Source organism: Neopelma chrysocephalum, unplaced genomic scaffold (assembly GCF_003984885.1).
Source record: "Neopelma chrysocephalum unplaced genomic scaffold, ASM398488v2 Primary Assembly neopelma1_97, whole genome shotgun sequence".
NCBI classification, from domain to species: domain Eukaryota; kingdom Metazoa; phylum Chordata; class Aves; order Passeriformes; family Pipridae; genus Neopelma; species Neopelma chrysocephalum.
The window spans coordinates 3,355,454-3,368,043 of NW_020897760.1; the positions used below are offsets into that span (position 1 = coordinate 3,355,454).

Genomic DNA, 12,590 nt, shown 5'->3' on the forward strand with positions numbered 1-12,590 from the left:
TTGATTCTCCTGAATATACATTAACAGATACCAAATTTAAAGGGCACTTACTAAATGCTAACCATGTTTGCCTCAGTTGCAGGTACACTTTGAAGTCTGTCTGGAATCCAATATCATAAACAGTGAGGTCAGATCCAGGTATTCCTTTAAGATGATCATATTCCCAGTAGCAATGCCAGATGCCTTTTAAAAAACAATCAATATGAGTGTTTCTGAAGAATGCAAAGATAAATTTTAACAAAAATCTTTTACAAGCCAAGCGTTTTGTCTTCAGCCTATCAGGTAAGCAAAACCCAAAAATGCATCACTATGAGCCTATATTATAATATCGGTACAAGTGATGACACACTGAGCATACTGTGTGTAGATAAGGCAGTTTACTACATCTGGTACTAAGTATCAGCATAGCTGGATTCTTCCTACATTTTGCTGCCATTTAAGTCCTTCTCACTTAACTTTGTCTCAAAGTAGGTATTCATTCCCCCAACTCTACCATTTAATTGATGTAACTTCTGATTTTCCTTGCCCAAACTTAAGCAATAAAGAAAGATAGCCTCAGAGGCTAGAAGATTACACCTACCATAACCTATAATTCCAATCACACCAAAGATGAAAATCCAGAAGAGAACCCCAGCCGTGAACCTCAATAACACAAGGAAGAGCAGACTCAGCATCATTGCAATGAACAGCCCACTAGAAAGAGAAGAAACAAACGCAGGGAAAATGAGTGTGAGAATCTATTCACTTTCTTGTATCCCTGTTACTCCAAATGAGGGTCACTTCATCTCACAGAAGAGAATGATTTGTAAAAATGTACTTCAAAATCTTAGTTATATAATACATTCTCATGGCTATTATCTGCTATTACAAACAAATAGTTTATATATGACAATCTCACAGGGCAGAGCCTGAAGTATTTGTAGGCACTAGGTTCTCAGGCTGGCTGAATGGGACTAATACAAGGCCCTTTTTGTCACTTACACCAGTTGTACAACCCCCTGTCTTTTTCAGGCCCTGGTGTAATCAACAGTACAGAAAGTTTAAACTGGAGGAATACCTATGTAAGGGGAAGCTGCTGATTTATGTCCTCCTTTGAAAATCCCTGCTTGCAAAAAAACAATGTTAGTAAATAACATTCTAGGAGCTTCCTAAAAAAAAAAAATAATTAAATTTAGGAGGAAAAACCAGCGACTCTTTCTACTCATCAGAAGAGGAAATGATCAGGCACTATGATGCATAAAAAGAAAATGTTAAGAGCCATCTATGGACCCCCTAAGAAAGACATCTACAGTGTCTTCTCCTCATCAAGCCTGGGGTAAGGAAATATTTGTTTTCACTTCACTTCCAGAAAGCAAATCAAAAAGGAAAAAATTATGGCAAAAGGCCTTTTTACTCGGTGAGGCTTTCTAAATCATTGTGAATAAAGCAATATAAATAATAATCCTATCTAACAGACTTCAGATGCTTCAGAAGTTCAGATGCTTCACAGAACATCTCATGTCTCATGATTTTTAGTAGGTGTTACATGAGAATATTTTATTAGTACAGACTGAAAAAAATTTAAAACCTCTTCTTGCCTGTGTTCAGTAACTTTTCTTCTGAACATTCCCAGTTTATTCAGCCAATAATCACAGCTAAAAAATACGGCAGCCTGATCATAAACAATCAAAACTGGATGTTTTGGGCAAACTAAGCCAGATGGGCAGAAAGACAAGAAAAAACATTATTTAGTCAAACCTTTGTAAGCTTGTCTTAAGTCCTAGCCCTTTAAAGTCTTCCTAGCTTCATGTATTTTCCCTTTCTGAATGCCTTACTGAAATTCAGAATGTATTCTTCAAGAAAAGTTGTAGTTTTGGAGCTTATGACTCTTTCTTGAAAGCAGTAAATTACCTTTATCTAAAGTTATCTTTACCTATACACAAATCCTAGTAACACCAAAACTGAGTACACGATCACAACTGTCTTCAATAGACTGATTCTCTTAAACTGAGGCTTGAAAGCAGCAGTCCTTGGGGGGTATGCTAAAAAGACGACAGCAACTCCATATTCAATTTTTAATCCAGTCTCCCTTCACTGTCAAGCCTTCATTGTCACCACCCAAACTCTGGCACTTAAACAATTATGTCCAGAAATTGTTTGATGTATGCTAACCTTTGGTGAAAAGTGTGAAGGAAATCCTATCCAACTACTTTAAAAGTAGCGACGATTCCCTACAAAAATATCGTATTTGAAACGTGGAAACTTGCTTCAGCATTTAGAATTTCTGTTAAAAAAAGTTGTCCCTTCTCTCTCCGGCTTATGTGTTCAGTGACAACTCCTTTGAAGGAATCCGTATCGTAAGCCTGCTTTCAATAAGGGGTAGAGAACCAAGCTTGGTGAATATCTCTGAGTTTCTTGCCCCTAATGACTGTGAGCATGGTGTCAGACTATGAGAAAGCTGTCCTTCCACCAGTGACTGAACACCTTTAAAAGCTTAACTGATGTTTCTGAAGTAATTCTCCATATTATTATCTGAAGTATGTATTTATTGTCATGGATTTGCATTCAGGCTTGACTAATGCTTAACATGTGCATGTTACAGGCTCTCACCTGGCAATGACTTCTGTTCCTGTTTAAATTGAACTGTCTGGTCCATCAAAACCAATATTAATGTGTTAAGAATGCACAAATACTTACATATTTGCTTCAGCAAAGTAGCTACTTCTTTTGTTTCAAATTTGTTTTAATTAATTGGTGATTAGCTAGTATTAATTGCAAGATGAAGTTAATACCGTTCAATACTTTTTGTTCTTGATGTTGCTTTGCCTGCTGCATTGGAGTTATGGATTTATATTGGACTTATGGATTATAATGGATTTAACTATATATTGCTAATACGAATTTAGAAATTATGTGGGGTTTATATATATATATGCTAATGACACTTAGCAACTGCAATTGGTTTGAAAGTCACTTAATTCAGATTTTTGAGTTTTGGAATTGCCAAAAATTGGGATGGGTCCTGCAAGAGAACACAGCACCTCCTGATTTTCTGTTTGGCAGGACATTAAAAAGCTACCCTAGATCAACTGATGCTCTATGTATGTATGTATGTTGTACTATCATTATCTCATGCATAGAACCGCAACAGTTTTATTATCATGTGATGAAAGGAAATTACAGTAGCTCCTTGAGTTTTAAAGTAGGATTGGTACCAAACACATAACATGATGTATTTTTTTATTCCCTGTATGCTCCAAAGTGAGTTTGGAAAAATAAAAAATACCCATAAAAATCTTACATTAAAATCCAATACCAAGAAATGGCATAGTCTTCAAAAATTTTCACTCCAACTGATCTTGCATCCAGGACATTATTGATGCCACTGAGAAAAAACAAATCAAAGAAAAGGTTGCTTCAGTTAGAAAAGCAGAATTTATTTAAACAACAAATAGGCTCAGTGGAAGAATTTGAAATATCTTTGCTAGTGATAAAAGTATATTACAATTCTTCAGTTCCAATTCTGTCATCAAGCCACCATCAATCACAGTTACAGCAAAGAAAAAAACTGCATAAGAATGTCTCTACAACTAGTGAAAAAAATTTTATTAAAAAGGTTTTATTGCCAGAGTGTAGTCTATTCATATCTGCAATGTAACAATGGCCAAACAGTTGTGACTCTAGGACTGCTAATAGCATAGAACCAGAAAGCAGCTCAAAGAAGCAAAAAGTTTACTTTATGGAACTGTTTTCCTATCCTGCAAAGTGCTTGCCTGTATTATTTTTTTTCTAAGAATAGCCCAGTACATTGTTTTTTTCCCAATGAGGTGAGATGCCCAAAGGACAGCCCATGGTAGTAGAAAGGCCACCACAGAAGAGGGTAGCCAAGGCCATCACTGGCTGGCCTGAATCCTGCAGCAGAAGGTTTGCATCTTGAACTTTCCTGGCAAAACTAATTCTTTCTAGGAAAAACAACAAGAATGATTTAACCAAATGAAAACCACTGAGACAATCAGACTAAAACTTTTTGCTCCTTTCTGCACACCACAGTGCTGGATTTCCTTAATTGAAATTTGGAAGTGCTCAGGCACAGAGAGACCACTTACTACCAAGTCTTGCTTGAGTACTCTCAGCCATTGGTTACAACAGATTCTGATTATTTTTGAATTCCTAAATTATTGCACAATCTCAGAATCCAACAAATGAACACTGAAAAAGGGTAAAACCTACTTTGCAGCTTCCCTGAGATCAGTTACATTTCTTGTTTTCCCTCTTCCATCTTTGAATGTAGTCTGATTTGCCACGGTCAACACACCATTCTTTGTGGAGAAGTCTGGGAAGCATCTCTTAAGAACTGTTCAAAGTATCAAAACAAAGTATGCATATTACATTTCATGTCAAGTTCCACTTGTATCATTTTTCTTTTGTAACATATTTAAATAATTTCAGATTCGCAGTCAACTGATTATCTAACAATATGCTGACTTTGACAAATCTTGGAAGAGCCATTACATTCAAGATTATGATTTTTACGCTCTGGGGCTTTTTGTCCAAGCTCAGGCAAGGTGGGATCATAGATTTCAACTGGAGATTCTAGGTCCTACCAAACAACAACAGTAGTTTATGTAAAAGTTTAAGAATTTGTAATAAATGTGGAACTTACTCTCTGTCAGTATCTGGGCAGCTTACAAAAACTGAAGCTTCTCAAATATGCCATTTCATGGTAATAATCAGACCAGCCCCCAGGGACAGACTCAACTTGACTGGTCACGAATGGTACTAGCACCCAAAACAATACATAACAGCAAGTGTCAGTTCCTCATATGCCAGATGAGTTCCAGTACCAGCCACTATCACTAGATATTCTTGGAGAGGAAGCAATGGAAAAAAGACAGAAACTATTGGTTAGACAGAGGGAGGAGGAGATTATAAAAAAGAGAGAAAAGGAGAGATGTTTGCACACTCATTTATGCTGCCCTGTTCTTTGCTGCAAAAAGTCCTGGGTTTTATTCCAAAGGGAAGAGCAGGTCAGTCCTCCTATACAGCTGCACTTTATATAACCATTCAGTGCTTTCCTTATCAGATTCCAATAAATATTGATGCCAGGGTTCAATATTCACTCTGGTATATCTACCCCAGCAATTATTCTGACTAAATAATTAAGTAACATGTCTCTTTTCCTCCCTCTGTAATCCTTGCCCCTTGTTGTAGTCTAAAAGAAGATAATGGTTTCTTTGCAAATTATTTTCTGTCTTTTGGGTCAGTACATCAGTTTTAATACAAATTCTAAGTATGTTTTTAAAACTGAATCCATATTTTCTCTTTTTAATAACCTGTCCCCGGTTTACATGATGTCCATTTTAAAGCATGGCAAAAATAAACAGATATTTCTTATTTGCATAAGCTTCTGGGTCAGTATTACATTTCTGCAGGTGAGATGAGCTCTGAGATCTGTGGTTATCTACTCAGAAATATGTGCTGACCATAGTGACAAAAATATTTTTGACCCCTTAATTCCTCTGTATGCCCTGTATAGCCAGCACTGCAGCTGAAAAGAGAGCTGCACTGCAACTGGGCTGAATTATCATGTGAACTTCAACAGCTGCCCATATGAGCCTTCCCACATTCGTAACATTTTCTTGACGCCAGTGGGGTTGCTTCCTCACATATTTTGGAAGGCACAATTTGAGCCATAAAACTTTTGTTATCAGTGATGATTCAAGAGCAAGAAAGAGCTCGGCTTGACCTGATCACAGGCTGAATGTTTCCAGATGACAGTTAGAAGAAATATTAGTAAATATTTATATTTTCAAACTCTTTAAAATTGAAAGGATGTGACTGTCAGATAATAGACAGTTCATAGTGACCCTGCCACTATGAAAAACACACTTCAGAATGGAGTTGTGCTTTAATGTGAATGCTCACAATCTGCTAAGACGTGTGTAAGAAGTAGAACCACTCACAAGGCCTGCTTGGAATGATCATCGAAGGACAATCTTCATCACGTAGGACTTGAGCAACAGACTAAAAAGGGGAAAAATAGGAATGCTGAATACATAGCAGTATAACTACACGGTTTTCGTTTCTCATCCAGTCTGACGGAATGTCCCAAACTGGGCTTTGTAGCCTCCTCCCCAAACCTGGCTGGTGGAGCTGCAAGATACATTCACGATCTGAGAATCCAAACTGTCATTGTGATTTGGGAAAAGACTATTCTTCTTTTCTTTTCTAGTGACAAAAAAAGAAAAGACCTGTTCACTTTGGATCAGCATCTAAGGCAGAAGTGACTGGGCAATTGTTCCCTGCCTCCCCTTCACCCTTCCTCTTAAAGAAAGTAAGAATTTAACACAACTAATATAGCTGAATTGCAAGGTGTTTTAAAGATTGGAGAAATAACACAGTAAATTTGAGTGCAAAATCAATAACATGAAGGATAGATTCATTTTCTTAGCTAAATTTCTAAGTAGCTATAGATGACTTACGAGCCTTAAGAATTGGTTTGAGACACTCTGCTCTACTGCTGTGGAGTACCTAAGTACTTACCACAGTACTGCAACTACATGGGTACCTGCAGATATTCTTTTAAGCAAACAGCTATCATTTAAAGATTGGGGAATTAAGTGTGTATACAAGACCTTCACCCTGGTTTAAACAACTGTCAAATCACATAAATGGGACATGTGCTTATACAGTGACATCAGATAATTCAAGTCTTTGATGCAGCTCAGTAAAATCATGTATGTTACACTTTGCTTGAAGAAAAAATATATTCCATCACCTACTGATAGATACACACCTTGCGAGGATTGTTAAAGCCAGGTTTGCAGAACTGTTTGAAGTAATTCCACTGATCTGGTTTATATCTGTAGGAAGCCTGAACATCAATGTATGTTGCAAACCTGTCTGGGCACTTTGAAACACAAAGCTGCAAGAAAAAAAAAAATGAGTAAAGATACACTGAGGGTAGAGAAGGGTGAGGAAAATCAGTGCAATGGAAAAGCAAGAAAAAGGCCACTGCCTTCAGTATTGTTTACTGCAGGATTTAGAAAGGGATGTATGTTGTCCTTTTGATTCCCTAGATGAATACTTCTAAAATTCTTTGACAGAACATACTTTCAAAGTCTCTCCTCATATCAGGCATACCAAGCCCCTCTCTGTACCTTCTTAGGTTTTACACATTCTGGTAGATAAGCAGAGCTTTCAGTCTGTTGCAAAGAGCATTATTTTTTTTTTTTTTGAAGAACAAGAAAAAATCTGTCAGGTCCTCCTCTACTTCTATCAGCAGCAGTGTATATGAATGAGGTGTTGTGGCAGCTACTTCCACAGGATACATGTAATTTCTTTCTACTACGTGTATAAGGAGAACTTTATTTTAAAAAAGTCTCACTAAAATTAAAAGTCTCAGGTAATATTGTTCCATCCTTCTACACAGTCTCTTCAGTCAAATACATCTCTACAAATATTGTCAAGTCAAGATAGTCATAAATCACTCAAAAGTGACTTTTAACTGCTGACAAGGGGATGCAAGGGGATGCACACATCAGGAATGAAGTTCACACCACTCAAGGTACAACCATTATAAGTTGGATTTATGTGAGAAAGCAAGTGATGACTGGGGTTTAATGAATGCATCCACTAAGAAGCTGTGATTTAGATTTAGGGCATGGAGAAGTGGTTGCCCGAATACACAGACTCTGATGGCTCTGCTGGTCACTGGAATCACACAAGGGGACAGATGTTCTGACTCCTCAGCGTTAACCCTGTGATGTAAAGGCCATCTTTTTAGCAAGTTTCAGCCTCTTCTAGAAGGCAGTTTGTTTCCAAAGCTGTGCTATCCAAACGCCTTGCAAAGCTCTGCTATACATGTACCAGAGAGATATCATGCACGAAACTGTTCTTCATGTCAAGGGCATTCCACCATATATGATTCACCTAAAGGAACTTTAGAAAAGGTTGTGTACTAATCCTTAGAACAGGCCAGATGCAGCAAGAGGATCTCTCTAGATGAGTACTTCTGTCCTATGGACTACCCAGAGGCCAAGAAACAAAGAAAGCAGAGTTTTGTCCTTGCTGGGACAACAGGTGACTAACAAGCATACACTTTGCTACACCCTGCCTGCCATCTTTGAAACAGGCAATGAAATGTGCTGCCTGTGGATCCAGTGGACTGTAACAACAGTTTGCAAATCCACAGGCTTGCTCAAGAACTGAAGCTCTTACCCCATGGCAGTTCTTGGGGTTTTTTCTCCTGCTAGTTGATATGGATAGGACAGGACTAAACTGCAGACAGGGTCCTTCAAAAGAGAAATTATCAAACAAACATTTCTTCAACATTTTCCCCAAAGACCAGAGATTTAACCATCTGCAGTAACATTCAGCATTCAAAAGCATTTTTAGTTTTGGAGATACTGCATGTTTGAAAATGAACAAAATAACTACTCCAATCCAACAAACTCTCCTGAAACAAGTATTTCACTTTACTTGATTCATGGTCATTACCAACTTGATCACAGCACCCGTCAAATCCCACACAATGATCTCAGTATTTCTGAACAGACTGAATCGTTCCAGTAAGAGAGGTAAAGACTGCAGGATAACAGTGTTGGTGTCTGCATGTTGACAGATGGGGATTCCTGAAGCGAAATCTGCTGCTGATAGAAAAAGGTTTTGTTCTGACAGCAACCGACCAACTGTTATGAGAGTTCTTGCTATTCCTTGCTGGAGATTTCCACATCTTCAGCTGTGTCAAAGTGTCCATAAAGCCACATTAACTGGTAAGTCAGAAATATCTATCAAGGATAGGGATCAGGAGTAAGGGCAAGCAAGAATAGGAAACATTTTAAAATGGTAGTCCAGTAAGCAGACAATTAACATTTGTAATCAGTAAATTGGTTACTGTTTAACAAACCTCATCCAAACTAACACTGGACTTCACTGAGTGTTGTCAAGATGAATGAGACCACCATCTGTCACCTGTAGTTTAACTGCACTTTACTTTGGCAGCAAAGTTGGATCAGAGCAGTCCTGCATCTAATTCCTCTGACCTACACTGTGCTCTAAGTTGTTGCCTCTTGGGATGAACTGACATAACTGGTGCAATTATTCCATAAACCAGGTCAGTAAAGTGGTCTTGTAAAAAAGATTAGGAGGATAATTTTAACCCACACAAGTTCAGTGACTGGGTTTACTTCACAGTTTCATGAGGAGTTGCAGCACAAAGGGAGTACAAAGTGTGGCATAAGGCAAGAATAAGTTTTCAAAATCTTCACTTTTCAAAGTGCCATAGGTTCTAACCACACCCAGATACTCCTGTCACTGGCAGTATGCACATTTTCTTGAACATGTCTAGCTTTGAAAACCAGAGGTGTCAATCCATATTTTCTGCATGCACTGAATACTACTGGATAGCTGCCTGTGATGAATTCATAAGTCACAAATTGCTGTATTCAACTCAACAGACGTATTTTGTCAACTCTTATCAAAACCACACAATCTTGTACGTTTCTATTTAATTTTTCTGACCATCACAGGCTACAGAGACTGTGCGCTACAAGTCATCTGTAAAACAATCATGTTATATTTTGAAGGACAGAAACAGCAATTTTTAAATCCAAACAAATGTATGTCTAGTTCTTAAGCACCATGACTAAGATGCAGGGAAAATATTTTATCTCTCCATTTCACTCACCTGTGTTGTAGGGCACTGCAGGTTTATTAACACTATGGGGCTGGCACATTTCAGAATGTTGAAGTAAAACAAAATGGTCTTGTTCCTATGGAAGTGGATATAAGATAATTAATGTCATAAATATAGGTGCTTATACATCCTACCATTCCAAAATATATAGCGTACATTGATATTTAAATTCTATAACCATGAATGGCCATATTGCAATCACAAGGCAAAAAAAATCCCAAGTAAAAGTTCCACACCAAGACATCTCTGAAAACAGAAGTACTTGTTATAAAGAATTCTAATTTTGAGAAGTTTTTTCCACAGTCAGGTTTTAAGCTGAAAGAATTCATGTGTTCGTAGTCCTGCCTCAAAAGGGTGAGGTTTGTAAAGTAACCCCGGCAAAAGCACCGTGGTCTCTGCGCTTCCACTGAACATCCTGTGAATGCACTGCATGCAAAGTCACCATCAGAAAATGCTACACTGTAAAAGCTGCCTAATTTTTGTCGATCAGAAGGTGGCACCATAATCAATCAGAAGCTTTTTATGGTTAGAAACCAAAAGCAGTTGGCCAGAAAACAGAATGATAATAGCATCTACTAATAACTGATAAACCCCCTCTTATATAAACAGGGGTCAGTTTGAGGGGGTTGCAGCCCAGAAGCCACACACATGACAGCTACTAGAACTTGGGACCTTGCAGTAGCTGTCGCTTCAGTTTGGATTTGTTGAAAACTGAAGACCCTAAGATCTCTTGATTTAAAGACCTGGGTTTTGAAGACAGCAAAATATGCTGTTAACCTTTGCTATGTCAGAAAATTATCAGATAGCTCTAGTGAAGATGATATGGCAGTAGTCCTGCCCTTTTTACACAAGACTTCAAAGCCAGCTAGTCATGCCAGGACTATGTTGTGTCCCTGTAAGAAATAATGGTGCATATGGCCTGCTATGGCCTATGAAGGGCCACCAACTTGATCAGAGGGATGAAGCACTTCTCCCAAGAGGAAAGGTTGAGAGAATGGAGATTTCTCAGCATAGAGAAGAGAGAAGGCTCAGGGGTGACCTGAAGATGGAAAGAGACTGTTGGAAAGAGTCTGGAGTGACAGGACAGGGGAGAATGGCTTCAAACTGAAGGAGGGAAGGTTTAGATTAGATATTGAGAAAAAATTCTTCCCTTTGAGGGTGGTCAGGCACCGGCACAGGTTGCCCAGAGAAGCTGTGGCTGCCCCACAGGGACTTTGGAAAACCACAGTTCTGGGTCAGCCTTTCACACTGCTTAGTTTTAGGGAATCTGAAAAACAACAGTACTGACGAAAGCCTGACAAGCACATCCCACACCTCCACTTTTGGGGACTAGAAGGCCTCGTTCAGAAGGGTGTCCTGGCCTACTGCTATAAACACTCTTGCTTTTCCATTAGGTTGTATTATGTGTCTTCTGGCTTATATTTTTATAAGAAACTCCTCAATGTGTGAAATTAGTGCCGAAATGCAGTCTCAGTAGCTGTATTATTCTCCAGCAATCATATACATGGAGGAACATTTGTTAACACAAACCAGAAACCACGTAGTAAGAAATAACTAAAGGCTTGAGTAACAAAGAGAAAGAGGGAATGGGAGTGAATTATAAGAATCAGAGAGAAGCACCTGGCACCACCCCACACAGCGTATGGAAGCCATGTCTCTGAGATTCCCAAAACCATTTGCCAACTGTTTTTACAGACCACAGAAGGGACAAGGACAAATCTGGGGTGAAGCGAGGAACAGAGAAGGGGTGCACTGAGGGGAACACACGCAACGCTACAACTTTTTCTCCTTGTTTTTCCTCTTCAGGAAGTTGGACTCTCCAACAGTTGCTGTGAAGAATCTAAGTTAGAGCATGGAACACATCTTCTTACACTACCTAGTCTGTTTCCTCTGTAAAAAAACCCTGAGAGTATATATACTCCTGCTCCCCTGCCTTCTGAACTGCCCTTTGGACAGTGGCTTCCTCATTTTTTTCCACAGAAAACTAAATGGGGAAAGAAAGACGCAGCAAAGAGTTGTTATCAAATGCTAGTATAACATCCATATATATACACACATATCTATATCTATCCAGAGACAAGGGCATCAAGGGTGCCTAATACATACTTTTTAAAAGGAAGAAGCAATGGAAGAAGCAAACTTTTAAAAATTCTATTTAATAAACCACCTAGATTTTCAAAGAAAACATTGATGCGACATTTTTCTTCCCTGAGTGGCTATTTTCATGTAGAAGTACTCTGTTGAGATCAACTAATTAATTTAACTCTTACAATTCAAAATTTAAGAAGACTGGAACACAGATATAAGTTAATAGAGCCCCTTTGGCTCTATTTACCTTATATTTACCCAAGGAGGTTGTGGTTACAGCTGCCAGTCTCCCAGACCATTCAGTCTCCTCTCTACTGGTACTGGATAAGCACCAGAAAAAAAACAAGAGCTTTTCATTACAGTCTTTTCTGTTATTTGGTGCATGTCGAGAAAAATTCAAACTTTGGCAGAAGTTGTGTCAGCTAGTCGCTTTCTATGCAGCTGCTGATGCAATCTCTAAGTTACATTGATGCTTTACCAAAAATATTCTCTGAATGGTACAAAAAGTTCTATGACAGTAAAAATTTGGGTCTGGATTTGGACTGGGCAACTAATATATTTCTGAATTTTATTTGGAATAAATACAATAAGAGTGCCGTTGTCTCTTTGACAGAGGGATTTGAAACCTCACATCTTATTTACAGTGCACGAGTAATAAAGGTATGTGAATGGATTTAGTACTCACTCATTGAGGGTTTCTTTCTGACCACAGAACTGCCCATAGCTGTCAGTTGGATATATCACTTTCCTGGGGTCACCGTGCACCCAAGCTGCAAAATATATACATACCTCTTAACCTTTTAGTCAAGTGTACGCAGTTAATAGT

The 12,590-nt window shown here is 38.4% G+C and overlaps 1 protein-coding gene across 2 annotated transcripts in view; it reads right to left on the reverse strand.

The window, feature by feature from the left end:
* The window catches only part of SLC44A5 (solute carrier family 44 member 5), a 68,598-nt gene that overhangs the window by 18,237 nt on the left and 37,771 nt on the right, over positions 1-12,590 (reverse strand). For both annotated transcript variants that reach the window (XM_027694438.1, XM_027694437.1), the window contains exons 4-11: positions 12,450-12,534; positions 9,668-9,752; positions 6,776-6,904; positions 5,943-6,003; positions 4,210-4,333; positions 3,281-3,364; positions 581-693; positions 52-183 (exon numbers count right to left, since the gene is read on the reverse strand). In XM_027694438.1, coding sequence (XP_027550239.1) covers positions 52-183; positions 581-693; positions 3,281-3,364; positions 4,210-4,333; positions 5,943-6,003; positions 6,776-6,904; positions 9,668-9,752; positions 12,450-12,534 — 813 coding nt within the window. The remainder of the gene's footprint in view (positions 1-51; positions 184-580; positions 694-3,280; positions 3,365-4,209; positions 4,334-5,942; positions 6,004-6,775; positions 6,905-9,667; positions 9,753-12,449; positions 12,535-12,590) is intronic.